General features: G+C 46.6%; 1 protein-coding gene across 6 annotated transcripts in view; it reads left to right on the top strand.

Moving 5' to 3' along the window:
* GAREM1 (GRB2 associated regulator of MAPK1 subtype 1) overlaps positions 1-25,649 on the top strand; it is a 151,920-nt gene that overhangs the window by 35,905 nt on the left and 90,366 nt on the right. For 2 of the 6 annotated variants that reach the window (XM_036323344.1, XM_036323343.1), the window contains exon 2: positions 21,641-21,781. The exons of 1 other annotated variant lie outside the window; for it this stretch is intronic. In XM_036323344.1, coding sequence (XP_036179237.1) covers positions 21,641-21,781 — 141 coding nt within the window. Of the gene's footprint in view, positions 1-18,471; positions 19,183-21,640; positions 21,782-25,649 lie in introns of those variants that run through there. 3 more of the 6 variants (XM_036323348.1, XM_036323347.1, XM_036323346.1) reach the window with 3 other exon arrangements.

Here is a 25,649-nt window from a genome sequence, read left to right as displayed (position 1 = left end):
CGTCCTCGCCTAGTTGAGCTGATGTCTGTTTGTTGCTTCGCAATCGTAATTGTATGTGTCTTGCCAAAACTTGGCGCTCCCAGAAGCTATCGGGGATGATGGGGCAATGAGGGTCATGCAGACTTAGGAGCGAACTGATGAAATAAGCGGCAAGCTCTTTAGCTCTTCCGGGAATATTAACGTGGTCGGGTTGATTAAATTGTGAAAGCTCTAAGTAGAATTAAGAAGAGGAATTTCTATAGAAGAAGAGATGGCAGTAATGCACTTGAAGGCTCTAACTTGCAGAAGAATCTAAGGCATGCCATCTACTGTCAGACTTGCTGTGCACACGTCTCTTCTGGAGTAGGCAGCCTGGGGCCTTGACTGTTTGGCCCTGTTCTTGTGAGGTTGGCTACATGCCTTCACTGAACATCTGTTGACTTAAAATCTCGGCCACAAAAGGAGCACGTTATCTTGTACCATCGTTTATGTCGTGGTTCTCTCACGCTGGTTGGTCTCTCTCTTTTGCGTCTCCAACTCCCTTCTTTCTCTGCTCGAAGGGGAGTTTCTTGGACCTGGTCAGTCAGCAGACTGAGGCCGATTTCCCCACAATATTTATCAATGATCTTGGAATCGCTGTTTACCTCAAACAGTGGTAGATCACGTCTAAGAAAGGAACATCTTTCTCTAGGGAAATTTTCACAATTGGCAAGTGGAAGAGTCTCCAAATAAACTTTTTGCCCGCATGATAGCATAGTAAATTGGTTAAGTAAGTGTATGCCCTATTCTACATATGGAAAAGATTCTTAAAAAAAAAAAAGAGGAAGATATTCAGTTAATAGAATGTAAAAGGGAAATTTGTAGAAAGTCCTAAGTACATTTATAGTGGAAAGCATCAGTGAGGGATGATAAATTAATGTGCGCCAACCCGTTGGGGTAGAAATTGTGGAGGGGAGGGGCCGAGCGGTCATTTGGTTGACACGTCCCTCCGTCACAAACACTAAATCAGGATTGGCACAGAATTTTAAGTGCCTTTTTCTTGGGCCTCACTGTTGTGATCTTTCTTTAGCACAGCTCTGATAGACCCTTTGGAAGGCTGGCCTGTGTGGATGGAGTCTGTGCCAAATCACAGCACAGAACAAGGGCCTGTTCTGTTTCCTCTGCTGAGAATAGTGCTTAATAAGTACTATTTGACAACATGCTGAATTAAGAGAATGTTATAAGGATGGTTCACAAAGGAAAGTGGGTAAAACATCTGATGTTTACAAGGTCTGTTTATATGTAAGCTGATAGCACCATAAAGCCATGCTTAAAGTTTTATTTTTAAAATTTTATTCAAGGCACATGAATATGTTTGCTGAGGGGAACTGATTTTATCTGGTTCTAAATATATACCATATCTTGATGTACCTGGTGCTGGTTCAGAATCTAATTTTTTGCCCTGTGGGTTTGAAATGTATCAAGTCCTGGTAAGCTGACGTATATAAACCAAATTCATGCATACTGATTTGTCAGCCTTGACTTTGATCTTATCCTAGTATCTTATCTTAGTTTATAACCATAAGTAACTATGATTTCCTTCCTAAATGGAAATTAGGCTGATTCATACGTTTATGTATCTATGAATATACTAGTGTATTAAAGGTCGGTGAGATTTAATGTCCAAAGAAGAAATGACGGTCAAAAGTGTTTATAATACCTCTATTTACATTTCAATATCACAAGCTAAGTATTTATCTCAAGTTTAATTTGTCATAGATTTCAAGATATCTGAAGGTACTTCCATTGGACAGTCAAATGTAGTTCTATTTGTTATCAGATACCTGTAATCTAGAGTCAGGAAATACTACGAAATAACTTGCGTGTTAAAGTACATAATAGTCTAGTTTCTGATTTTATTTTCCAGTTAGGCTTCTCACTGAAATGTGCTTTAAAGAGAAGATAGGCTGTAGGGGATCCCTGATGCCTCTTGCACCTTATAAAGATCTGCCCTTCACGGGCACTGACCTTGTGTAAGACCTGCAGTCAGTCTGAATGCATGGGCGAAGAGCAGTGTGTCAGGCAGCTGTAGGCTGGATATTCTTGTGACCTACTCGAAGACATACTTCTATTTTATCAGCAGCGGAGCTCATGGAAAACCTAAAGTTTTGCCTATTCAGACAATTCCTTCTCTTTCTTTTCCTTACTTAGGAGTACTAGTAAGTGCAATTCTGAAGAGCAGAACAAATGCCAGAGGGGGGAGAGAGAGAGAGAGAGAGAGAGAGAGAGAGAGAGAGAGAGAGAGAGAGAGAGAGAGAGAAGAGAAACAGAACAATTAACTAGTGTTAAGTTTTCAAGGCTAACAAGTATATATAATGTAGACTAATACCTTGCATTTCACTTTATAACTATCTGGCAATGGTGTGACATGTGTGATTCATAGAATACATTCATCAGTGTTCTCACGTAATCCTCACAACAATTAATGAGAGAGGTGCTGTCCTTCACAGTTCACTCAGACAACGGCCCCAAGATTACGGTGACTTAACTGGGTCTACGCAGCTAGTGTCGGCCCGGAAGCAGACTCCGCACGGATGGGGCCTGCGTTCTGTGCTTCCACGAAGTTCACTTCGGCCGCGTTTGCTCTGAAACGACATGGAGAGACAGACCGTTTAGGGGGAGTGCACATGTGCTCGGGTGAAACCTGGGCGTCCGCTGGTAGCGCGGGCGGGCCTGTGCTCCTTTTCATCGGCACAAAGGGGTTGAGTGGCTCAACACTGAGAAGCAGGAGGTGGGCGTCCGGTCCTCTGCGGAGACCGCGTGTACAGTTCCTGCGTGACAAAGCGAGGCCATTGGCTCTTCACACCCCCTTCTCCTTCTAACACTCTGCGGTTCCGAATTTAATGATCACTGTTGCATTCAGAACTGTTGCTTTAAATATGTATAAGTGATGAGCCCCCATTTGTACATTAGTTCAGTTTTTCTTAACAGCCTTTGCCTAAGATTGATAAGCTTTGAGTTTTGTATTGTGTGATAACAGAATCCCTTTGCGGCGAGTCGGAGAAAGCTTTTCTTAGACAAGTTCTATTCTGTGAGAAACATTGTCACGTGGTGCCTCTCCTCCTGGGCTTGGAGAATGGGAATTACAGCAGTTCCACAGGAATCGGCTCGGCCAACGTAAAGTGAGCGTTAGTATTAAATGCCTGGGCTGCCAGACCTTGAGCTCCCAGCCCTGCGTGGAAGGCAGGCCCACAGAGAGGAAGTGTCACTGCGATTACAAGGACCCTGGGGAAGCAGGGCTTTCAGGGAGCGGGGTAAGCTTGAGAAAAACCCCATGGAGACCCGGGATGGACAGCACATGGGGCTGTGCTAGCCTCTGTCTGTAGGCCCCCCATTGGCCCACCCGCCCCTCAGACTTGCCTGGTATGATTGCTGTGGCCGCGTCAGAAAGGGTTTCATACTCTAGCCGGTGGAGTCTGGACTTTTTCCCTCTGAGCATTGAAGGGCCATTGAAGAAGCCCCAGAAAGGTACTCAGGAGAGCAGTTCTGCATTTGGAAAACTCTAACTGCAGCAAAATGGGAGCTAGGTTGCCGGGGTGCCAGGTGCAGACAGGGACACCCTCTAATATTTCTGCTACAAGCTGTTGGGCGCCTGTCTGAGGTGGAGAGCAGAGGGATGCAGGGTGGGAGGGGGCGGAGCTAAGAGATACCGAGTTAGAATAACGACAGGAGCACCCTAAGGGTTTTTTATTGCTTCCTGTGTGCCAGGTGCCTGGTGTCAGTGCAGTGTGTTTACCAAGTCATTCAGCCCTTACAACAACCTGGAAGTAAGTGCTGTTACTGTTGTTACCTCCACCTTCCAGATGAGAGAACTGAGGCACAGAGACCTTGAATGACTCACTGGATGATGAAGCCAGTAAACGTAGGCTTATTTCAATAGAGACATTCTGAATACACAGGGCTGAAATAAATGAGTCATTGTTAACATAAAATAATAGAACATTTTAATAAAAATTAGTATTTTTTTCTTGAACATTAACTTACCAGACACTGAGTAACTGCACAAATTAATAAGCGTAGTGCAAATAAGCCTGTTTTTCTTGTTCTCCGAAAGCAAAAATATTTCCTGTTGCACACACCAAACAAGTCAGTCCAAGACTAATGATGTGGCCATTGGCTGCTAAAATATTCGCTGCTGGTATTAGTGAGAAGAAATGGTGCACCTGAGCATAAGGCGTGTAAGAGAAATGAATGCAACATGATGATAGTAATGAGTCATTAGCGAGCATTGTAGTTCATTATTAATAATGATGTATAACAGGATATTGTAAAAATTAAGTTACGAAATTTTTATTAAAATGTTTCTTACATGCTGTTCTATTGGCTGGGCCGCAAAAATATTCATTGTGGGCCACATGCGGCCCGCGGGCTATAAGTTTGACATGCGTGGTCTACACTCAGTGACTACATTCTAGTGCTTGTGAATCAATAGGCGGCTGTGAACTTGGTTAGGAGGGGGTGTGGTGAGGAGGGAGAGCCATTGACATGACCGCTGGTTGACTGGGAGGATGGCACTCCCACCCACTGAGGCAGGAGAAGTAGGGGCTCTTGGAGGAAAGGTAAGAAGTCAGGTTCTTGGGGAGAGTTCAGCTGGTGACATCAGAAGGCCTTGGGTATTCAGACCTGGTGCTCAGGATGGGCTTCTGCTTGGCAATTACGTGTAACTCTAAGGACAGCTGCGGTCAGGACAGACGCATGAAGTGGTGGAACAGAATAGAGCGGCCCCTCCACCATGGCCCCCTCCCTAAAGGACACCGGGTAGAACATTGCTGTATCTTCCTGGAAGTATCTCTGAATATTTCTCCACATAGGTACATGCAGCACAGGTACCAGGAGAGAGCTTCAGCGTCAGTGTGAGTGGAAATAGTCTGAGGAATCCCAAGGTCGCCGGATTCTCTGTAATGAACAACACCGCCCCGCAGCACATACTGTTCACGCTCGTGAACCAATGCGATTAGGCGCTCTGTGGCTGTCTTGCATCCAGCTTTGGATTCCATTCTTTGCAATTTGAATGGAAATGTTCTTTACACACCTCCCAAAAGACGTGTGGTTTCCTGGTGGTTCTTTGAATGGAGGAGCAAGTGGCTGGGTTTCATCCCAGCCAGGAAGGCGGTTCAGGGTCAAGAACACGAAATCCAAAGAGCAGAGGGCTCAGCAGGAGCCAGTGCCCAGGACGCATCCAGGGGGTAGAGACGCACATTTCTGCCTCGTCAGCAACTGACTCTTTTCTTTTCAGGACAAGGACTCCCTCTCTTCTTCCCCCCCTCCAGTCTAGCACTGAGAAGTACAGAGGAGCATAGCAAAGAAGTCTTGAGACCTAAGCGTCACATATAGAGAGTAATCACTTTGAAGCTATTTAAAGCTGTGATAAGGATATCAAATTAACTTTAAAAATCCAAGTGAATTTGTTGGGAATTATTTAAAACTTGATTCTTAAATATAGACTAGTCAGTTTTTGGCTGCATTCATGTCTCAGATTTATCTGATTATAAGATTTTATTTGTCTCCAGAGTCTAGGTGAACTATGGCCTACTTGGGATGTTAAAAATAAAGCAGAGTTGCAGTCTTACGTGGCTTTTCCACTCACTTTGGGCAAGGTAACTACTGTTATCGTGTCCTGATATCTTAGAGTATAAATTGGGTTTGATTGCTTTGAAAGGTCGCTTTGAACGTTACTATATAAGCACAAACTTTACTCATAATACTTGACTCAAATTCTATATCTGCTCTATACTAGAGTAACTGGCTTCCTTCCCATATTACTATCTATGGGGGGTAAAATTCTAACATGGCCCCTCTGATCTCCATCCCTTGGTGTCACACCAGATAAGGCATTATAAGGCAAAGAGGATTTTGCAGATGTAATTAAGGTCCCTAATCAGTTGACTTTAAGATAGGGAGATATCTTGGTGAGCCCAACTTAATCAGACAGGTCCTTTAAAATCAAGTTTTCTCTGGCCAGTCACAGAAGAGGATCTCAGAGATCATCAAAGCATGAGAGGCATTCACCAGGAGACAGGGTTTCCATCAGCGAGACAGACTGGGAGCCCCAGGGCAGAGACCCAAGAGCAGCCTTCAGGAGTAGTGAGCACTCTCCCATCAGTAGACAGTGAGACACAAGGACTTCAGTCTACAGTGCAGTGGAATTCTGCCGGCAACAAGAGTGAGTTTAGAAAAGGACCCCGAGCTGCACAGGGGAAGGCAGCCGGCCATACAGCTTGATCTCAGCCAAAGCTGAGATCCCCGCCATGCCATGCCACATTTCCCACCTTCATGTAGGCTGCTACCTGTATGGCGACTTGTTATGCAGCAACAAAACTCTAATGCAGGGTCCTAAGGGAAGTTTTATTGCTTGATGACCACAGACATCTGGGCGGGGGGCAGATTGTGCTTGGTCCGCTGAGCCTAGCTGATGTGAGTCTGGTCCTGGGTTTCCTGAAAATCTTTGGTAAACAGTATATGCTTCCCTTCCTCCTGGGGAGAGGCACTTTCAGGCAAGGGGCTGTTTTTGTAAAACTCAAGCCGAAAGCAGAATTCCTTAGCATGTCTGTATGGGAGCCGGAGCTGTAAGCTATTAGCTGACGGCTTGGAACAAAGCAGGCTTGAGCAGGATGGGGTCCGAGAGGCCAAGCATTTCACTGTCAGTATTACTTTCATCTTAAATGTGAAAACACCGAGGCTCCAAGAAGTCATTTGCCCATGGTCATATAGCTACTAAATATTAGAAGCACAATTCAAGCCTAAATCTGGCTCCGCACTCGAGTCTATTTCTGAGACCCCACCTGCCTCCTACTGTTATTGGAAGGGCGACCTGGCCCTGAGCGGGTCTGTAGCAGGCTGATCAGTAGAGTGTAGGTTCTTGACTTGGTGCAGGAAAAATGCCATCGCATGAGTCCAGGTGACTGTGAGGGAAGGTGTATTAAAGCTGGGGGCAGTGAAACAAGGGCAGGATTAGCTTAAAAGAAGCAACAGGGGAGCCTGGGCTGGGCTGCCCTAGCTCTCTGGGGAGTCAGGGAAAAGGGGGCCTTGGGGACAGGTTCAGGGGTGAGCCTGGGACGAGCTGCCGCTGCCCACTGCTCCCCTGGTTGTAACCCTCGTGGGGTCCTTAAGGATCTAGGAGATGCGTGCCTGTGGGGGAAGAAATGGGGGAAGAAGAGGGAAAGGGAATGGTGGGGCAGAGTGGTGGTCGCCCCAGGGACAGAGCTTGAGCTGGGTCCTTTGTCTTGAGACTTTATCTCTTTCTTGCAGGCAGGAGTCTTAAGGGAGGTCTCAGGGGAGGGTTTCAGCACAATAGTCATCAGTTTTCTAGGTGAGCACCTTCGGGGTCGTGGTCTCCACTGATTGGTCAGTGTCAGGGAAGGAGGTTGTTCGTCATTGCAGCAGGGCCTGGTGTCGCCCACCTGGTTTTGCTGCTTTTCTGGGCCTGGAGCTGAAATACAACTACTAAGGCCCAGATGTTATCTCCAGGGAGGCGACTGTCTGTTCCTGCTGTAAATGGCCAGTTTGTTCAGCTGTCTCAGTTTCCCTATTCCTCTTGTCCTGGCTCACTGGCCTGTCTCACTACCTAACTAACAAGTGGAGTCATCAGATATTCATCTGAATCAGTGGAAGCAGAGAGCTGGGAGCGGGAGCGGCAGGTCCTAGGGAATATGCCTGGGCACTGGCCTTGCCTGCTCTGCCTTCTCATCGCGGGGCGTCCAGAGGAGCCCGGGACGATGCCTGCCTGCTTCTGTGGCTCTCCGTTGCTTTTGGTCTCTGCGTGCCTTCATGCCGTGAACATCTCATACCGTGTGGTGAATACACAGATCACATTAGCCAAGTGTATCGTCTTACATGCACCGTCCCACACTGGGGGACACACCAGATGCATCGCACTTACTGAGAGAGGAATGTCTGTATCCTGGCTTTTACCGGATCGCCAATGAGTATTTATCTTATGTAAATATTTGCCCCTTCTCTCACCTGCCAGTAATGTGATTCCGTGCTATGTGCCAGGGATTTACTGAATTGTGACTGTTTGTGGAAATACTGATACTGCTATTGCTCACCTGTTTTTCTAAAATTACTCGGCATAGAATTCTTATCTTTTAAATATTAGGTACAGTCCAGTATTTCTGAAATTTCAGATTGAACTTCAGTAGGCATACTTGTGTTTCACACAGCAAGAATCTATTATCAACTATAGAAAAAGAGTCCTTTTGTCCCAGGGCTCATTGAAAAGAGGTAATAATATATCCCTAATCTCTCTCTCTCTCTCTCTCTCTCTCTCTCTCTCTCTCTCTCTCTCTTAAGCATCTTTCTCTCATTTCATTTATTCCTTTTTGCTTAGATTTCACCATGAAGTTCTTTGACTTCATTACCACTTAGTGCTTTGTCGAAATTAGTCTTTACTCCTCTCTATTCTTGTTGGGATTTCACAGTAAACCACAAAACATAAAAACACTACAACTCTTTCACTTGCTTAGAACCCAAGATTATAGAGTATGCGTCGAAAAAGGGTTCTTAGGGTAAATTTGTGGATGTTTGTTGAGGGCAGTAAGAAATCAATAGAAAATACTTGGGGAGAAAGGGGCCTTTTCTAAATATTCTGCTTTCTTTGAGCCCTTAATGTTGAATGAGACTTGAGTGTCTGATTTATACTTAAACTTATTTGTGAATAGTCACCAATTTGTACCCAAGATTGTTCATTTAGAAAGCACTTCTTATACCCTACTCTGTGCTTAACATCTCGTGGAACGCAGACAGATCAGAAAAAGAGATGATATTAGGCCCCAAAAATGGAGGATCCAGTAGGCGAGACAGGGTTCCTTGCCTTTTACGCACTCAAAGTAGATAGGTGCTATGGGGATCTAGATACCTCCTCAGCATTTGTGTTATCACCTGAAACTTCCAATACTTTCAGTCACTGAAGGAATTGGCAGCAGATATTTGGCTTAATTTAAAGTCAGAATATTTTCTAAAATAAAATATTCTTTCTGATTAGGCTTATTATTATTATTGTTATTATTATTATTATTATTATTATTACTGAGTCTGCTCCAAAGAATGAAGTTGCTTCCTTTAAATTATTACCCTTTTTCAGAAACTGGGAGCTCCTAATTATGGTTACACTAGAATTTCTGTGCTGCGGGTTCATGGCCAAAGTGAGATCCTAGCAGAGGTGAGGAGAGTCAGCTGCTGGGTCTTCCTTCTTAGTGATCATGGTCAAAGGGATGCATAATCCGCAGGCTGTGGAGTGGCCTTTCCTTTCTATGGGGCTCACCCTGTGACGTCACTGAGGTGCTTAATGCTGGTACTACATTCTCTTGTTAATAATAAATTCTAGGAAAGTTGTTTCATCTGTATTCCTCATGATTTTTTTTTGCCATTAATATAAAAACACTATTGTTCTCTGTACAGTATGAGGGATACTTGATATTTCCTCATTTAGAATCATGCACCTAACTTGATTTCATAAATAACTTAGAGCCAAAGCTCATAATATATGTGAATGTAACTCCAAATGTGAGTTAACATAGAACTCTTCTCTGTAACTAGGTACACGCAAAGAGTTCTATTAAATGTGTGACAAGACTTTTTAAATGATTTTTGAGGAATATTCAGGTCTGTATGGAGTACATTTGAGCTAGCAAAAGTAATTCAGCCTTCACAATTCCAAACTAGTTAGGAAGCTTGAAAGGAATTATCAGAAGCATAATATTCATGAATGCTGTGTCCTGTAAACATGTGGGATTATTTTAAGGTAAAAACAAACAAACTGACATTAGATGCCAGACATTGTTCCGATTTTACAGGCTTAAATGGTACGTACTTCCTTAGATGGGCACCTTTCATGAAATTGGTTTTTAAAAAATCAAAACCAAAAATGATTTTCTGTTTTGAACCTCATTTACATATTTTGGTTAAATATTGCAGACGCTGCAATTCTTACTTTATTCCAATACGCCTGCATTAATTTAGGCTTGAGTTTAGCTTCAAATCACAGAGACCACAGCTGATAAGGAACTTGCATTCACGATATGCAAAAACCCCTTACAACTCAACAATAAAGCCAAATAACCAATTTTCAAATTGGCAAAGGGTTTGAATAAACACTTTTCCAAAAAGTATGAATGGCCGATAAGCTCATAAAAAGATGCACAACATGCAAATCACATTCACAATGAGGCACACTTCACACCCATGAAGATGACAATAATTCAAAAGATGGATAGCAAGTGTTGGAGAGTGTGTGGAAATTGGAACTTGCATTCATTGCTGGTGGGACTGCAACATGGTGCAGCCAATTTGGCAAACAGCCTGGAGTTCTGAAAAAGTTAAATTTAGAGTTACCATATGACTCAGCAGTTCCACCCCTTCCAAGAGAAATGAAAACATATGTCCACACAAGAACGTGTACATACATGTTCCTTTCAGCAGTACTCAGTAATTGCCCACACTGTAAATAGCCGAAATGTTTAGCATCCTAAAACACAGTCTATCCATACAGTCAGATATTATTTGGCCATAAAAAGGAATGAAGTACTGATTCACACTACCACATAAATGAACCTTGAAACATTATACGAAGTAGAAGAAGGCAGACACGAAAGGTCACATATTTTATAATTTTATTTATACAAAATGTCCAGAATAGAGAAATGTATAGATACAGAAACCAGAGTGGTTGCCTAAGCTTGGGGTGAGTAGTAGGAATGACTGGTAATAGGCATGAGGTTTCTTTTGGAGTGATAGAAATGGCCTGTCGCCCAGCCGGTGTGGCTCAGTGTCAACTCATGAGCCAGGAGGTCAGAGTTGGATTCCTGGTCAGGGCGCATGCCCAGGTTGTGGGCTTGATCCCCAGTAGGGGGCGTGCAGAAGGCAGCCGATCAATGATTCTCTCGTCATTGATGTTTCTATTTCTCTCTCTCTCCCTTCCACTCTCTGAAATCAATAAAAACATATTTTTTTAAGAAGAAAGAAATGTTCTGTAATTAGGTTCTAGTGATGATTGCAGAACATTGGGACTTTACTAAAACCTTTGAATTGTCTACTTCAGTCAGTAAACTTTCTGGTAAGATTCTTTAAAACCACATGTTGGAAGTTGCACGTACTACTTGCACTATATCCCATTGTCCGTATCTGAGTCGCGTTGTTATTGTGCCTAATTGCTGAGTGTTCTGTATTCTGGACACCATGCTTCCAGCTAATAGAAGGGAACTCTTACTGAGGACGAGGAGTGAGAATTGATGGACATCCAGTAGGCTGCCACTTCCTAGTGAAAGGTGAATCATAATAAAAAATCCGCTGGGAGTTATTATGGTCATAACATTCTAGATGAAAAGCTTCCTATTAGCCTGAAGTATTAACCTTTTTGGAAAACAAAACAAAACAAAAAAAAAACCAGGTTTTTGTAGAAAGAAAGGTCTTGGAAAATAGAATTGCTCTTATTTTTTTATTGCAACATAGAAGACAAAAAAGGAGGAAAATAACTTTAATTTCACCTGAGAGTTAAAGGTATCAGTTGTGGGAGCCAAACGGGGAAATGGCCATGTTGAATGGTCATCAATGGGTGACTGGCCCTTTTTGGGAAAGAGGACAAGAAAAGTCACCGACTTCCAAGAATACCGCAGTCTACTTTGAGAAAGATAATGTATATGTATAAATGTTACATAACGGGCCCTGGCCGGTTTGGCTCATTGGGATAGAGCGTCAGCCTGGAGACTGAAGGGTCCCAGGTTTGAATCCTGTCATTGACACCATCCAATGAAGGTCTTTGCAGAACTAAAAATAATTAAAAATAAATAAGCAAATAAATGGTTACATAGTCGGATAATTTATCATTCCTACAAAATGAAAGAAAAAAAAAAGCAGACACACGCTATGCAAGTTTCGTAGCTTGAAAGAACCCTGTGACTGAGGCGTGTGCGGACTGTAATGGTCATAACACTTGCTCTGCGGCTCACATTTCCTAAGGACTTGCTTGAGTCGCATCCCGCTCCCGTGCCACGCCAGGTGCAAGAACGAGTCGCCTGGTGGGATGACGCCTCTCCAGGGCCTGATCTTGACGCCCCAGTACTCTGCACCCCGGCTCACATCGGGACGCCCGAGGACATTTCAGAACATTCAGGTCAGGGGCCTGGGTCCCAGCCTGGAGATCCGCATGTCGCGGGTCTGGCCTGGGACCACCCCACCCCCCGGCTGCCCGTCGGAGCTTGTACAAGTCCCCCAGTGATTACAGTGAACACACAGGCAGGCGGGGCCAGAGCCACTCTTTTCCTCAGGGCTGCAGGCTCCCCCCACCCCTCACCCCAGGATGATCAGCCTTGAAGGAAGGTGGGACTTAAGATGCCAGGTGTGTTCTCAGGGTTAGAACTGGACAGTAGTTGCCGGCCAGCAGTGCTGTTGTCTGTAGTGCCCCCTCCCCGCCCACTCCCGCCCTCCCTCTGCGCCCGAGATGTGTCAGTGTCATGGAGTCACAGCGCCTGGGAATGGACTCTCTGCAGAAGTAGATGAATATAGACATGCAGGTGTGTGCACGGCGTTGGAGGGCCTGTTGTTCAACCTTTAGAACCGGGGACTGTGATAGGTGAGCTTTAGGAGGCCAAGTTATTCACGTGTCTCCTAGATGTAGGACACTCACTTTCCATTGCATCCTGACCTCTGTGCCAGGGCTTTCTCTCTCTACCTTATTCGCGTCCTGAGGAGCACTGTCACCCGTGTCCTCAGGCGCCTTCATGTGATCGATGTCTGGGTCGGATCCTTTCTCTTCAGTCCTACACTTTCTTATGACACCCCAAGCGTTAGGCTAAACGCAATTTCTTTTCTTATCCCGAGAGCATTTTTTCTCATTGAAATTTTGTTTTCCGTTCCCCTGAATTCAAAATTATTAGCTGTGCTTTAATGATTTCCTGTGGCATATTCTTCCTGGTCACTCTTTAATTTCTCCCTGTTCTAATTAGTCAGTTGGTAATTAGCTGTTCCTTTCAGGGTTTTCCTCTCCTGCTAATGCTTCCTTTTGGGAACGCATTACTGCTTTTTCATTGCAGACAACAGTGTAATTTTGTGATTTCAGGGTTGCTCTTTGGCCGTCTTAGAGCCGTTGGCTATGACATCATCTCTTCGCCTCCTTACCTCCTTCCCCTTACATAACCTTTCTTTACTCGCCATGCCATCTGGATTGTGGTTCTTTGGAACACAGAAACATAATCACAGTGCCATGTTCTATTCTCCCAGCAAGTACTTCGTGTTTGTTTGGGAGATGTTAAAACAGCGAGGGCCTCATGCCCTGAAAATATTCGAGGATGCTAATTAAATAGCATTTGAGTAGATCCCTCAGTCTCTGGGCTGAAATGTAGCTAAAACAATGAGAAGAGTGTTTAGTTCTAGCTGCCTGTGCTCAGTCAAGGTAAGTTGTATTTGTGAAGAGGACGTAGGAAGAGTAGCCTCTGTCACCACACCTTTGCGGCCGTTGTAACCTGTTGCTGGTGCTGAAGGTTATGCACAGATGTCTCAGGTAAGGTGGTCTAACTACTGAAACCAAAAAGGAAAACTACAGCACCTCCTGGGCGTGGGTCCCAGCCCAAGTGACTCTCTCTCGGCACAGCTGGGTGTGGTCGGCACGGCAGGCGGTCTGTCCCCTGTGGATTCAGTAAGGGACCCAGCAGCTGGCAGCGAGCTGTTGGCAGCTTGTTCCCAGGTCGTCCTGGGAGTCGACGTGCAGCCCTGGGCTGAGGAGAGAGCAAGGAGGCTGTGGGCAGCCTTCGTGGGCAAGGCCAGGACAGGAAGTGGGAAGTGTCATTTCTGCTCATCTCCCCGTGGTGAGCACTGGGCAGCGTGGCCCCCTGCGTGGTGAGGGGACTCGGAAAGGAAAGGACTCCTGTCTGGTGGCCGGCCGCTGCCGGGAAGTATTTTATAACATGTTTGCGCTGTAAGAGAAGAGCGGTGGTTGGAGTGTGTAGCTCACCAGGATGCCTGTCTATATGGAAAGGAGCGGAAGGTCAAGCAAGCACATAATGAAAATTAAGCAGCTCTATTTATTTGCAGTGAGGAGGTACAAGCAAAATGTTATCACTGCACCAGCTTTCCTTTTAACATTGGCAAGATAAAGCAATGCGCAGCCGCTAAATGAGATTTGTAGTAAGTAGAACACAGATGTCACAGAACCTATTCATGTGTCCATTGTTGATTTTATGTCCATAACAGAGAGAATCCCATCTGACAGCATTGGTGATCTTGAATATCTCTGTTCCTTCACCCAGTAACCGTGGTTCTCAAACTTGATAAATATAGAGACAAGGAAAGTTTTAAAAAGGGAAAAAATTGCGTGTAATTCCCACTGTGTTGTTATTTTTGTTATAATGTTATTTATAAATATATAAATATTGCCCGACCAGTGTGGTTCAGTGGTTGAGTGTCCACTCATGAATCAGGAGGTCGCAGCTCAATTCCTGGTCAGGGCACATGCCCAGGTTGTGGGCTCGATCCCCAGTAGGGAGTGTGCAGGAGGCAGCCTATCCATGATTCTCTCTCAGCGATGTTTCTATCTCTCTCTCCCTTCCTCTTTGAAATCAATAAAAATATATTTTAAAAATATATATGTGTATAAAATTAAAAAGCTAGGCTCAGTTCCTCATGCTCATAGCCTAAAAGAAATTTATAAATTTATCATAGAAAATAAGCAAAGTTACACAGTCAGTGCAGTTTCAATGTAAAATGTTAAGGGTTCATACCAGGAAGATATTCATGAAGGTGATAGTTGAGTTGGTCTTTCAAGAATGAGTAGGATAAGCAATGAGTAAGTAGGGATTGGGAAATAAAGGCTTAGGCAAATGAAAGAAAGTGAGGGGAGGGCAAATAAGTGTGAGAGGCCTGTATGTGGAACAGAGAATGTGTTTTGGGGGCTCTACTGGGTGGTATGGGGACTGTGATCATGGACCCTTTGGAACTAGATCATGGAGCCCTTACGTATTGGACAAGGAATCAAGGTCTCATTTTGTATGAATGGGAACCCGTGAAGGCAGGTGAGAAGAAAAGGAAGAATAAGATGTGCAGTGCTATATGTACATCAATTGAAAGAGGGAAGAACAGGGGGGTTGAAAACGCAGCCCAGAGGTCGGATCCATGAGAGCAGGTACTTGGTTTACTGCTGGTCTCCTTTTTAAGAAGTGTTTGTTGGATGAGTCTGTGGTGCCCGAATGAATGGCAAAGGGCCATCCAGGTAGAAATGTGTAGATGATAAAGGCTGGGCTCGGAGCTCAGAATAGAAGTTAGCAGCTGGTAGCATGGATTTGGGAGTTGTCCGTAACTGATTGAATCCTTGAGAGGCATATGAGATTGTAAAGGAGAGAGAGAAGGTGAGCAGACTCAGTGTAGAACTTTGATGAACTCCTACAGTTACAGCCAGTGTAAAGGGGAGGAAACTGAGAGAAGGTAACAAGGAGAGATCAGAGGGTGAATTAGGAGATCGTATTGCCCCAGCAGCCAAACATGTGGCACCTGTGCATGCCCAGGCAATATGTATTTATTTAAAAATTTTAGATTGAGTCTTCTTTTTTTATCTTCATCTGAGGACATGGGAGAAAGAGGGGTGGGGAGAAAGAGAGAGAAACATCGATATTACTGGGAATTGAACGGCAACCTTTGGGTGCACAGGACAACACAACCAGCTACGTCGCTCCAGCGGGACTTGATTCTTCTTTTTTAAAGCAGACTTGGATGGATTCATAGAGTTTAGTTCTAGTAGCATTAAAAATGATTTTAACAGCTGTGTAAGACTTAATGTTGAAGAGGTCAAGTTCAAACTAGACAAGTAAAGTATATCCCAGAAGCATGTTGGATGTGGAGAAATTTCAGGATGGCGTTGCCATATTTTGGAATCCTATCTAATAAAAGAGAAACATGGTAATTAGCGTACAGCCACTACCCTTCCCATTGGCTAATCAGGGCGATATGCAAATTAACTGCCAGCCAAGATGGCAGCCGGCAGCCAGGCAGCTGGAAGCGAACATGAGGCTTGCTTGCTTCAGTGACGGAGGACTCCAACGTTCCCTGCCTGCCTTGCCGGCCTCTGAGCTTGCAGTTTAAGAAACATTGTAACAAATATAGAAGCTAAACAAAACCCGGGGCTTCAGCCAGCAGGACCGCAACATTGTTTCAAATACAGAAGGGTAAACAAAGGCCAGATACCTGCTTTCAGCAGCAGAGGTCTCATAGCTGGAGCCGAGCCTCAGAGCTAAAGCTGGCCCAGAATTTAAAAAAAAAGGAAAAAAGGACAGGTTGGGAGCTTCAGTCACCTGCCAGCCTGAAAATGGCCCTCAGCCCCTCACCCAGACTAGCCAGGCACCCCAGTGGGGACCCCCACCCTGAAGGGGGTGTGACCAGATGCAAATAGCCATCATCCCCTCACCCAGGCTGGCCAGGCACCCAAGCAGGACCCCCACCCTGATCCAGGACACCCTTCAGGGAAAACCAGCTGGCCCCCACCCGTGCACCAGGCTTCTATCCTATATAGTAAAAGGGTAATATGCCTCCCAGCACCGGGATCAGCGGAGCCGCGAGGCCTCCCAGCACTGGGATCAGCGTGACAGGGGGCAGCGACCAAAACCCCTGTTCGCCCTGCGGCTCTGTGTGTGACAGGGGGCATGGCCACAACCTCCCTATCCGCCCTGCTCTGTTCCTGACAGGGGGGAGCTCCTCAACCCCCTGATCGGCCCTGCTCTGTGTGTGACGGGGGGGGGGGGGGCTCCCCAACCCCCTGATCGCCCTGCGGCTCTGTGTGTGACAGGAAGCGAAGCCACAACCTCCCTATCCGCCCTGCTCTGTTCCTGACAGGGGAAGGCGCCCCAACCCACTGATCAGCCCTGCTCTGTGCGTGATAGGGGGGAGCTCCCCAACCCCCTGATCGCCCTGCGGCTCTGTGTGTGACAGGGTACGGTGCTCCAACCCCGCCCCCCCATCGGCCCTGCCCTGAGTGTGACAGTGGTGGCACCCCCACCCCCTGATCCGCCCTGCTGTGTGTGCAAGGGGGCGGTGCCCCAACTCCCCTATTGGCCCTGCTCTGTGTGTGACAGGGTATGGAGCCCCAACCCCCCTGATGGGCCCTGCTCTGTGTGTGATAGGGGGCAGCGCCCCAACCCCCTGATCAGCCCTGCTCTGTGCGTGACAGGGGGTGGCGCCGCAACCTCCCAATCGACCCTGCCTTGAGTGTGACAGGGGGCGGTGCCCCAACCCCCTAATTGGCCCTACCCTGAGCGTGACTAGGGGTGGCATCGCAACCACCCGATCCGCCCTGCTCTGTGCATGACAGGGGGCTGCGCCCCAACTCCCCAATCAGCCCTGCTCTGAGCCCGACCAGGGGCTGCACCTAGGGATTAGGCCTGCCCTCTGCCACCCGGGAGCAGGCCTAAGCCAGCAGGGCGTTATCTCCCTAGGGGTCCCAGACTGCGAGAGGGCACAGGCTGGGCTGAGGGACCTCCTCTCCCCCCCCCCCCCCAGTGCACAAATTTTTGTGCACCGGGCCTCTAGTCCTATATAATAAAAGCCTAATATGCTAAGTGTCTGGTCGTCTGGTGACCAAGTTGACTGTTCAACCAATCAAAACATAATATGCTAATGATAAGCTAAGGCCGCTCAACCGCTCACTGTGATGTGCACTGACCATCGGGGTAGACAGTCGACCGGTCATTCAGTCACTATGACATGCACGGACCACAAGGGGGCAGACGCTCTGACTGGTAAATTAGCTTGCTGCTGGGGTCCGGCCTCTTCGGGACTGAGCAAGATGGGCCAGACACGCCCTGGAGCCCTGCTGCAGTCTCTCCCTGGCTGGCCAACCTCCCGTGTCCCTCCCCAATCAGCCAGCCCCCAATTGGTGGATCAGGACTGGGCGAGACAGGGTCGGACACGCCCAGGAGCCCTTCCACGCAGTTCCTCCCCAGCCCAATTGTCCACCGGTGGGGTCCCTTGGCCTGGCCTGTGCCCTCACAATCCAGGACCCCTCTGGGGGATGTCAGAGAGCTGGTTTCGGCCCGATCCCGCAGGCCACTCCTCTCGGGAGGACACCAGACACAGGGCTCATGCCTGGTGAGTGCTGCTACAGCAGTGCCAGCCTCTCCCGATCAGGATAGATGGGCACAAGCCCGGGGCAGGCGCAGTGGGGCCAGGATAAGCGGGAGCAGCATGTAGGAGCTGCAGGGACGTCGGACTGTGGGTTTTGGCCGCATCCCTGCAGGCCACCCTGAGGAGACCACCCCCCCCCCCCCCCCGGCCCTGTGCATGAATTTGTGCACTGGGCCTCTAGTTTAACACATAATTCTTTTAGACCTACTAATGCTACATCATTAAGCTAAATATATAAGTTTAGTATGTTATACATAGCAGTTAAGCAACGGGCTAATTATATCACAAAAATTGTTTACTTTATGAATTCATATGTAATTTCTCTATTAGTGGCCTCCCCTGGGATATTTTAAGCGATTATATTAAGTTTTATTTCTAGACAATTTTTGTGAAACTTTTTTTTGCCTAAAGCAGGCACATGGTTCAGTTGTTTAAAGAAATTAAAAAAGCACAAGCTCAAAAATAGGGCTGGTTTCTTACTACTTTATGGCTTCGAAGATCATTCTGAATCCTCTTGGTAGCGTTGATAGCATCAGCTAGCAGTAGGATTTAACATTACATTTTCATTTCGATTAACTTGACTGCAATTGTGCCTTCGCTGCCTCTTCAGAGCCCACTGTGGAATAAAATTAAAACAGTTTTTACGATGTAACAGTTTAGTTGCAGAAAATGGCATTTTCCTTTTTCCCCGGAATGGCACTGTGGTTTCTCCTTTCTCCCACTCATCTTTCCCAGCACCACCAGATGAATTTTCCTGACGTGGTTCTCGTATCCAACACGCTCCAGTGGCTCCTGTTGCCTTCCTCTCCTCGAAGACCCTCTCATCCATCAGAGGACCAGCCCCAATGCTTTGCATTCCTGTGAACATGTCCTTGATCGTCTCTGCTAAAGTCCCATCTCCACTCCTGATTTCCTCTTCCTCTACATAGCACTCATCATGCCCTGCCTTTCATGAAATTACACAGGGATGCATCTCACCAGTGAGAATGTTGATTTCTTGAATGCAGGCCCCCAGTCGTTATATCTGGCCCACTCCTCCATTGCTTTGTGCATAAAAGAGACTCAGTAAGTGTTTGTGGCTCATCAGAATGTACACATTAAGTATCTCCCCTTCTTTGTCTATTATGATATCTCAAAGCTGCTTTTTAAAGGCAAAATAAGTAGACAAATGTTTGCTGGGTAAGATGACAAACTTGTGAATTGCTCTTCTTTCTCCTGATCCTCTCACCCTTTACCCGCAGCCCCTCTCACTCCCTAATTGACCCATAATCCCAGCATTCTCGTTGACGGTACTGTCTCCTTCCTGTGGGATAGTGGGCGTCCTAGGGCAGGGGCCTTGGTCTTGTTTTCCGACGTGTGTCCCCAGCGTTGGAACGGTGCTTGCCATGCTGGCTGAGGGAACCGAAGGCCAGTGTTCCCTGTTTCTTGGATTGTTGGTGGTTTTCAAGGCGACCAACAGTGTGGTGTTGGACGAGCAGGAGAGAGATGTGGAGAGAGAGAGAGAGAGAGACCCTGAAGTCAGTTTCTGCCCTTGGCTGTGCCGCTCTAGGCAAGTTTCTTGACTGCTCGGAAAATCCTTTCCTCGCCTGTAAAAGGATGACCTGACCTCAATTACAGTGTTTATAAACAGGACAACCTTCGGGGAGGAAAATCCCACAAGAAATAAAATCGATAGCTGATGTGTCCTAGTCACCTAGCATCCCATGACAGAGTGGTGCTCCCCAGGGTCCCTGGCTGTCCCCAGGCATCTTTAAGCCTCTGGGAAGCAGGGCCTGTTGTCCCTTCTCCTGGGAGAAGAGAGGTGCCTGCCCAGGACCACACAGCGCTGGTGCAGAACCTGGCTAGACCAGGAATGCCGGGCTCTGAAGCCCGTGTCTGTAACTCCCAACTGCCCTCCCTGTGTGTGCCCTCCCCTCTGCCCTTGGGAGGGGGACTACTGAGGGGGCTATATTATGGGCAGTGCTTCTAGAGCTTTCGTTCCTGCCCTCATATGCTCAAGAGATGCCGAGGGCTGCCGAGTACCACTGGCCTTCCCAGACGGTGTCTTTATGAGCCTGGTCTCCCAAAGAGTGAGGGGCAGGGGAGTCTGGTTTGGAAATATGCCCCCCACAATGGGACCCTCCCCCTCCTGCTCAGGTACCTCCACTTTCAGCACGCCTCCCCTAAAAGCTTTAACTCTTTGCCTTTTCAGCAACAAAGGTAGCATATTCTTGCAGTAAGACTGTATTAAAAATTATGGCCTTATTAATTTGGGAACAAATTTGACTGCTTATGGTTGTGATAACCAAGTTGATCGTTACAGCTTTCTCTACTTAATTGAAAAATTGCTGCAACTTTTAAGGACTTTTGAGGGATTGATAAGTGCCATTTCGAAACATACACTTAAATCACCAATAACTTTTCATTATTGAAATATAGTAATAACCTCAAAAATAAGGCACGCTGGTGGTTTCCTGTATAAAAGAATTCGCCTTTTCAGCTATTTTTTTCGAGCATTGAAAATTACTAAGCGGGCTTCATGGGATCATTCCTGCGTCTAGAAACCTAACTTTTCCATTTCAGGGAGCGGATTTCTCTTTTGAAATAGTCTGTCATTGGTTCAAAGGCTAAAAGGGTTCATCAGAATTATTAAGATGAAAAATCATGTTATGTGTATGCTACAGACTTCCCTGTTTTTAATCGATTGGGATGTTCGGTAGGAGGCCAGAGAGGACTGGCAAGCATACCCAATTGAAAAGGAGAACTAGGCTTGTATTTTCAAGTGGTGTTTCGGCAGAGAGACAGACAGGCTAGTCCTTCCTGTTGGCAGCCGTGTCCTGTCGTGTGTAAGAGCAGAAGCTTCGGAATCAGTCTGCCCAGGCCCGAGTCTGCTCTTGTCCACTTCCCCCACCTGTGGCTTAGACCTGTCACTTACCACCTGAGCACTGAGTTCTTCCCCACCCGCCAGGAAGGGATCGTACCTCCCTCATCATTACTGTATTACATGGCATAATAGATGCACAGCATCCAGGTATTACCTAACATAAGCACTTCATCTTTGTTTTATAATAGTTGGAATATAATTATTTAGATAAAATGAGGCATGTGAAGATCTCTTTGTAAATAATTTAGAAACATTTTTGTGGAATCTTGAGTGACATTATCAACATGGCATGGAATGCTATATATATATATATTGATTTCAGAGAGGAAGGGAGAGGTATCGATCAAAACATCAATGATGAGAGAGAATCATTGATCGGCTGCCTCCTGCACGCCCCACTCTGGGGATCCAGCCCGCGCAACCCAGGCAGGTGCCCTGACCGGGAATTGAACCATGGCCTCCTGGTTCATAGGTCACGCTCGACCACTGAGCCACTTGGAAAGCTTTTTTTATTGCTAATTCTTAAGTGAACGTTTTCTTCTCTGGGGATGAACTGTCAACTTGTGCACTAGTGAAGTTCTAACGAATGGCATTTCATTGCAGAGGACGGAGTAAGCCCCTGCTAATTCCAGGTTTCTTGTGTGGGATTCTGTCTTCTAGGAGAATGCATCGAAGGGCTGCGGGAGAACGACTACCTGCTGATCCACTCCTGCCGCCAGTGGACCACCATCACGGCCCACAGCCTGGAGGAGGGGCACTACGTCATTGGGCCAAAGATAGAGATCCCGGTGCACTACGCGGGTAAGACTCCGCGCCGGGCAGGAAGAGGGAAGGAAGGAGCCTGCAATATGCTCATGCTAACTTTTCTCCACGGCGAGAAAACGGGAATTGTCTAGAAACTAGAGCAGTGGTTCTCAACCTTCTGGCCCTTTCAGTACAGTTCCTCATGTTGTGACCCAACCATAAAATTACTTTCGTTGCTACTTCGTCACTGTCATGTTGCTACTGTGATGAATCGTCATGTAAATATCTGATATGCAGGATGGTCTTAAGCGACCCCTGTGAAAGGGTCATTACCGCCAAAGGGGTCGCGACCACAGGTTGAGAACCGCTGAACTAGAGGGTATGTGACATCGGAGAAGAAGCAGCAAGCGCTTTCTTGTGGCTGTTGGATCGGCCATTGAACACGTGGTTGTGCTGGTATGTTTGGAGCTTAGGCTACATCTAGTGGCCTGAATATGCTTACATAAATGCAGTTTTTAAAAAAGACTTTTGTTACTCTGTAAGTCCTCTGGTACATACAGTTACTTATATAAAGGACCTTGACTTTCCTTTCCTTTCCTTTCTTGGTTTTGTTTTGTTTTTTGGCTATTCGTGTTTTTTAAGGTCTGTAGCAGGACCCTTAAGTCAGTTAGCTGTCAGTCGTGTAGCCTTAGGCTGTGTGACGTTGTTGAGTGAAGTCGCTCAGTCCCAGGGAGTGTTCCCTTTGGAGAAAGCCCTGCTGTGTTTCTTCCCAAGGCCTAGAAGAGCGGCGAGTGGTACGTGTTCAATAAGTACTTATTGAATGAATGAATGAATGCTGTGGTCCCCTTTTGTATCCCTAGAAATCTTTAATTGCCAGAATGGCCTAGGAATCATTCAGCTTCTCAAAAGTCCTTATTCCAAAGAAAAAACTGTGAGAAAGCATTTCTGTGGCCTGGAATCTTGTCCTCTGGATTATATTTCTTAGCCACAGGAGTCGCCTTTTGAGAAAAAGGAGTCAGGCTCAGGTGCGGGGGCACTGCTACTGTGAGGTTGGGACCAGGCCAGAGGGGCCAAGAGCCTGCCGCTCAGGCTGCCGTCCCTCCGCGAGTGGGTCCCCGGCTGGTGAGACCCATGCGGGTTCTAGTCTAGCAGGCTCCATGGTGTGGGTCCTGTCTTTTGTGGAAAACTAAAAAGGAAGACATCAAATTATGCTCCATCAGCATACAGTTTTACCGCATCGGTTGTGTGGTTTTTTGTTCTTAGTAGACAGAGTTTTCGTTTTTCTCCCAAAGGCAAGTTTCATTCGATCGTTTCTGCAAATGTGTTCAGAGGCTCCGGGCTGTCACCCGCCAGGACTTGTTGCCGGAGGGTGCCGATGACACCTACTGTCCCCATGGCCTCCTGATGTGCTCACTGTGTGTCCCCTTCATGTGGCACACGTCTCAGTCTCGCCCAGTTACTGTTCCCTGCTGTTCCCTACTGTCACCACTCACCAGCTGGACTATACCTTCCTAATGAGACCAATTCCAAAAGCTCTGTGAATCCGTTGGCGGTGTACACAAAAGATGTGATTCTTTACGGCTCCAGGCGCTCGATCCAGCATCTCAAACTAGGCCGCCCACTGGAACCGTCAGGGGAGCTTAGAATGCCCGAGGCCTAGGCCCCATCTCCAGCGGGTCTGGTTTCTTTGGTCTCGAGTGTGGGCTGGGCATCGGGATTTTAAAAGCTCCTTCTGCGGTTAAATTATGCAGCCATGGGCAGGGCTGCCTTTTCTGGAGTGGGCATTCGCTCTGTCAGATGGTAAGATTGCCCCGAACACCTGCAAGTATTTGCAAATGTAGTACTGTTATGAACGTTTGTTTAAAAAATCAACGGACCTTCAGCTTCCACTGGGAAGAAAGAGATGGCATGTGTAGCCGCGTACTCCTCATCTGTGAGGAGGACGATGGGACTAAGCAGGCAGTGTGTTGCGAGTGATACATTTTTTTAAGTAAAATTGAAGTGTCGAGACTAAAAGGAAACATGAGCATAAGCTCCATCACTTTACCTGAAAAGGAGAGAAAACATTTTTAATCAGGAAGAGAAACTTGAAACAAGACTGTCTTAGTTCAGACTCCGATAACAACATACCATAGACAGGATGGACTAGAAACAACAGGAATGTTTTTCTCTCGGTTCTGGAGTCTGGGAAGCCCAAGATCAAGGCACCGGCACATCTGGAAAGCCCAGTTTCTGGCCTGCAGACGGTCATTTTCTCGCTGTGTCCTCGTGTGGTGGAGAGAGACTGATCCTTTCTCTTACGTCTCTCTTCGAAGGGCACTAATCCCACTTGTGAGGGTTCCAGCCTAGGATCTAGTAACACTCCAAAGGCTCCACCTCCAAATGCCATCACGTTGGGGATGGGGGCGTCAACATCTCATTTTAGGGGGACACTAACAGGCATGCCATAGCAAGGACCATATGGTTTAGGAGACGTTTGATAAGATCGTTTCAAAAGACATACTCAGGTATATTTTTTCAAAGAATTTGTGAATGACCAAGTCAGCCCTTTGAAGAAAGAGAGTGTAAAGTAAATTATGGAGACCAGAAATATCACTTACTAGAGGCCCAGTGCACGAATTCATGCACAGGTGGGGTCCCCAGAGCAGGGTGGGGAGCCAGGCCACAATCGGCCCTCCTGGCGGGCAGTGGGACGCCCTTGCCAGCCCGGGATCTGGATCCATCTCGCTGACATTTGCGTCAGTTGTCGGGAGCCACCTGGCTGCCGCTTTTATATCATTTCTTCCTTGCAGAGCATCTAGGGAGGGGAAGTGATGGTGATGACCGAGGCCAACTTCCAGGAGGCTGGAGGCACTGGTCCGTTGGTGCCTGGCCCGTTCTCCGGAGATTGGACCTGTAGGACTACTGAGGGAGGGAGTGACTGCCGCCAAGCTGGTGGGCTACCAGGATGGGTCAGTCAGCTGAGCGGCACTCTCACTATGGGAACACACTGACCACCAGGGGGCAGCTCCTACGTTGGGCGTCTGCCCCCTGGTGGTCAGTGCACATCATAGCGACCGGTCGACCAGTTATTCAGTTGTTCGGTTGCTTAGGCTTTTATATAGATAGATAGATAGATGTCTCTCTGGTTAATTTAGTGCTGTCATTAAAATTATTTTACTAATTTGCCAAAATTTCATCTAGGTTGTGCTTCATCTCTCTTTCTTTGGGGAAAACTAAGAAATAATTAAAAATTAAGTTTAACAAAGCAATAAATCCCACCAGCTTTGTAATCAACCTCGTTGGGTTTCTGGTTCTGCCATTTACTCCCTGTATTACTTTGGGCAAGTTGCTAAACTTCTGTAAACCTTGGTTTCCTCCTCTATAAAGTGGGGGTAACCCCAGGACCTTTCTCCTGGGGGAGTTGTGAAGACTAAAAGGGGTCACGCAAGTAGAACCCCTCTCGGAGCAGTTATCACTGAGTAAGGGCTCCGGAAGTGCTCCTGGCGATGACTGTGAAGAGGACAGCAGCAGAATGATTCCAGAGGGGCACCTCTGTTTTGCACTGATTACAAGTTGAATTACTTTTCTGCTCATTAGAGCAAGCTGAACGCTGATACCCCTCAAAGTCGTCTTGGCTGCTGTTGCTTTTGTTAAACTCTTTATTTTGAGGTTGCAATAGTAGAGTATATTCCCTTAGACCTTTTACCTAGTTTTACACATTTTTAACATCATTGTTTCGTGTTTGTCTTATTCTTTTCCTCCTGTCCTCCCCCTCTTTCTCTCTTTCCACACACACACACATTTATTTTTTCTGACTCATTTGAGAGTAGTCAGCCTACACCCCCTAATACTTCACTGTGTATTTCCTAAGAACAAGGATATTCTCTTATGTAACCACAGTGCTATTAGCAGATTCAGGACATTTAATACTTTCATCTACAGT

The sequence above is a fragment of the Myotis myotis genome, unplaced genomic scaffold, assembly GCF_014108235.1.
Source record: "Myotis myotis isolate mMyoMyo1 unplaced genomic scaffold, mMyoMyo1.p scaffold_m19_p_9, whole genome shotgun sequence".
Classification (NCBI taxonomy): Eukaryota; Metazoa; Chordata; class Mammalia; order Chiroptera; family Vespertilionidae; genus Myotis; species Myotis myotis.
Note: the sequence above shows the minus strand (reverse complement) of the source record. Positions and strands in the feature narration are given on the sequence as shown.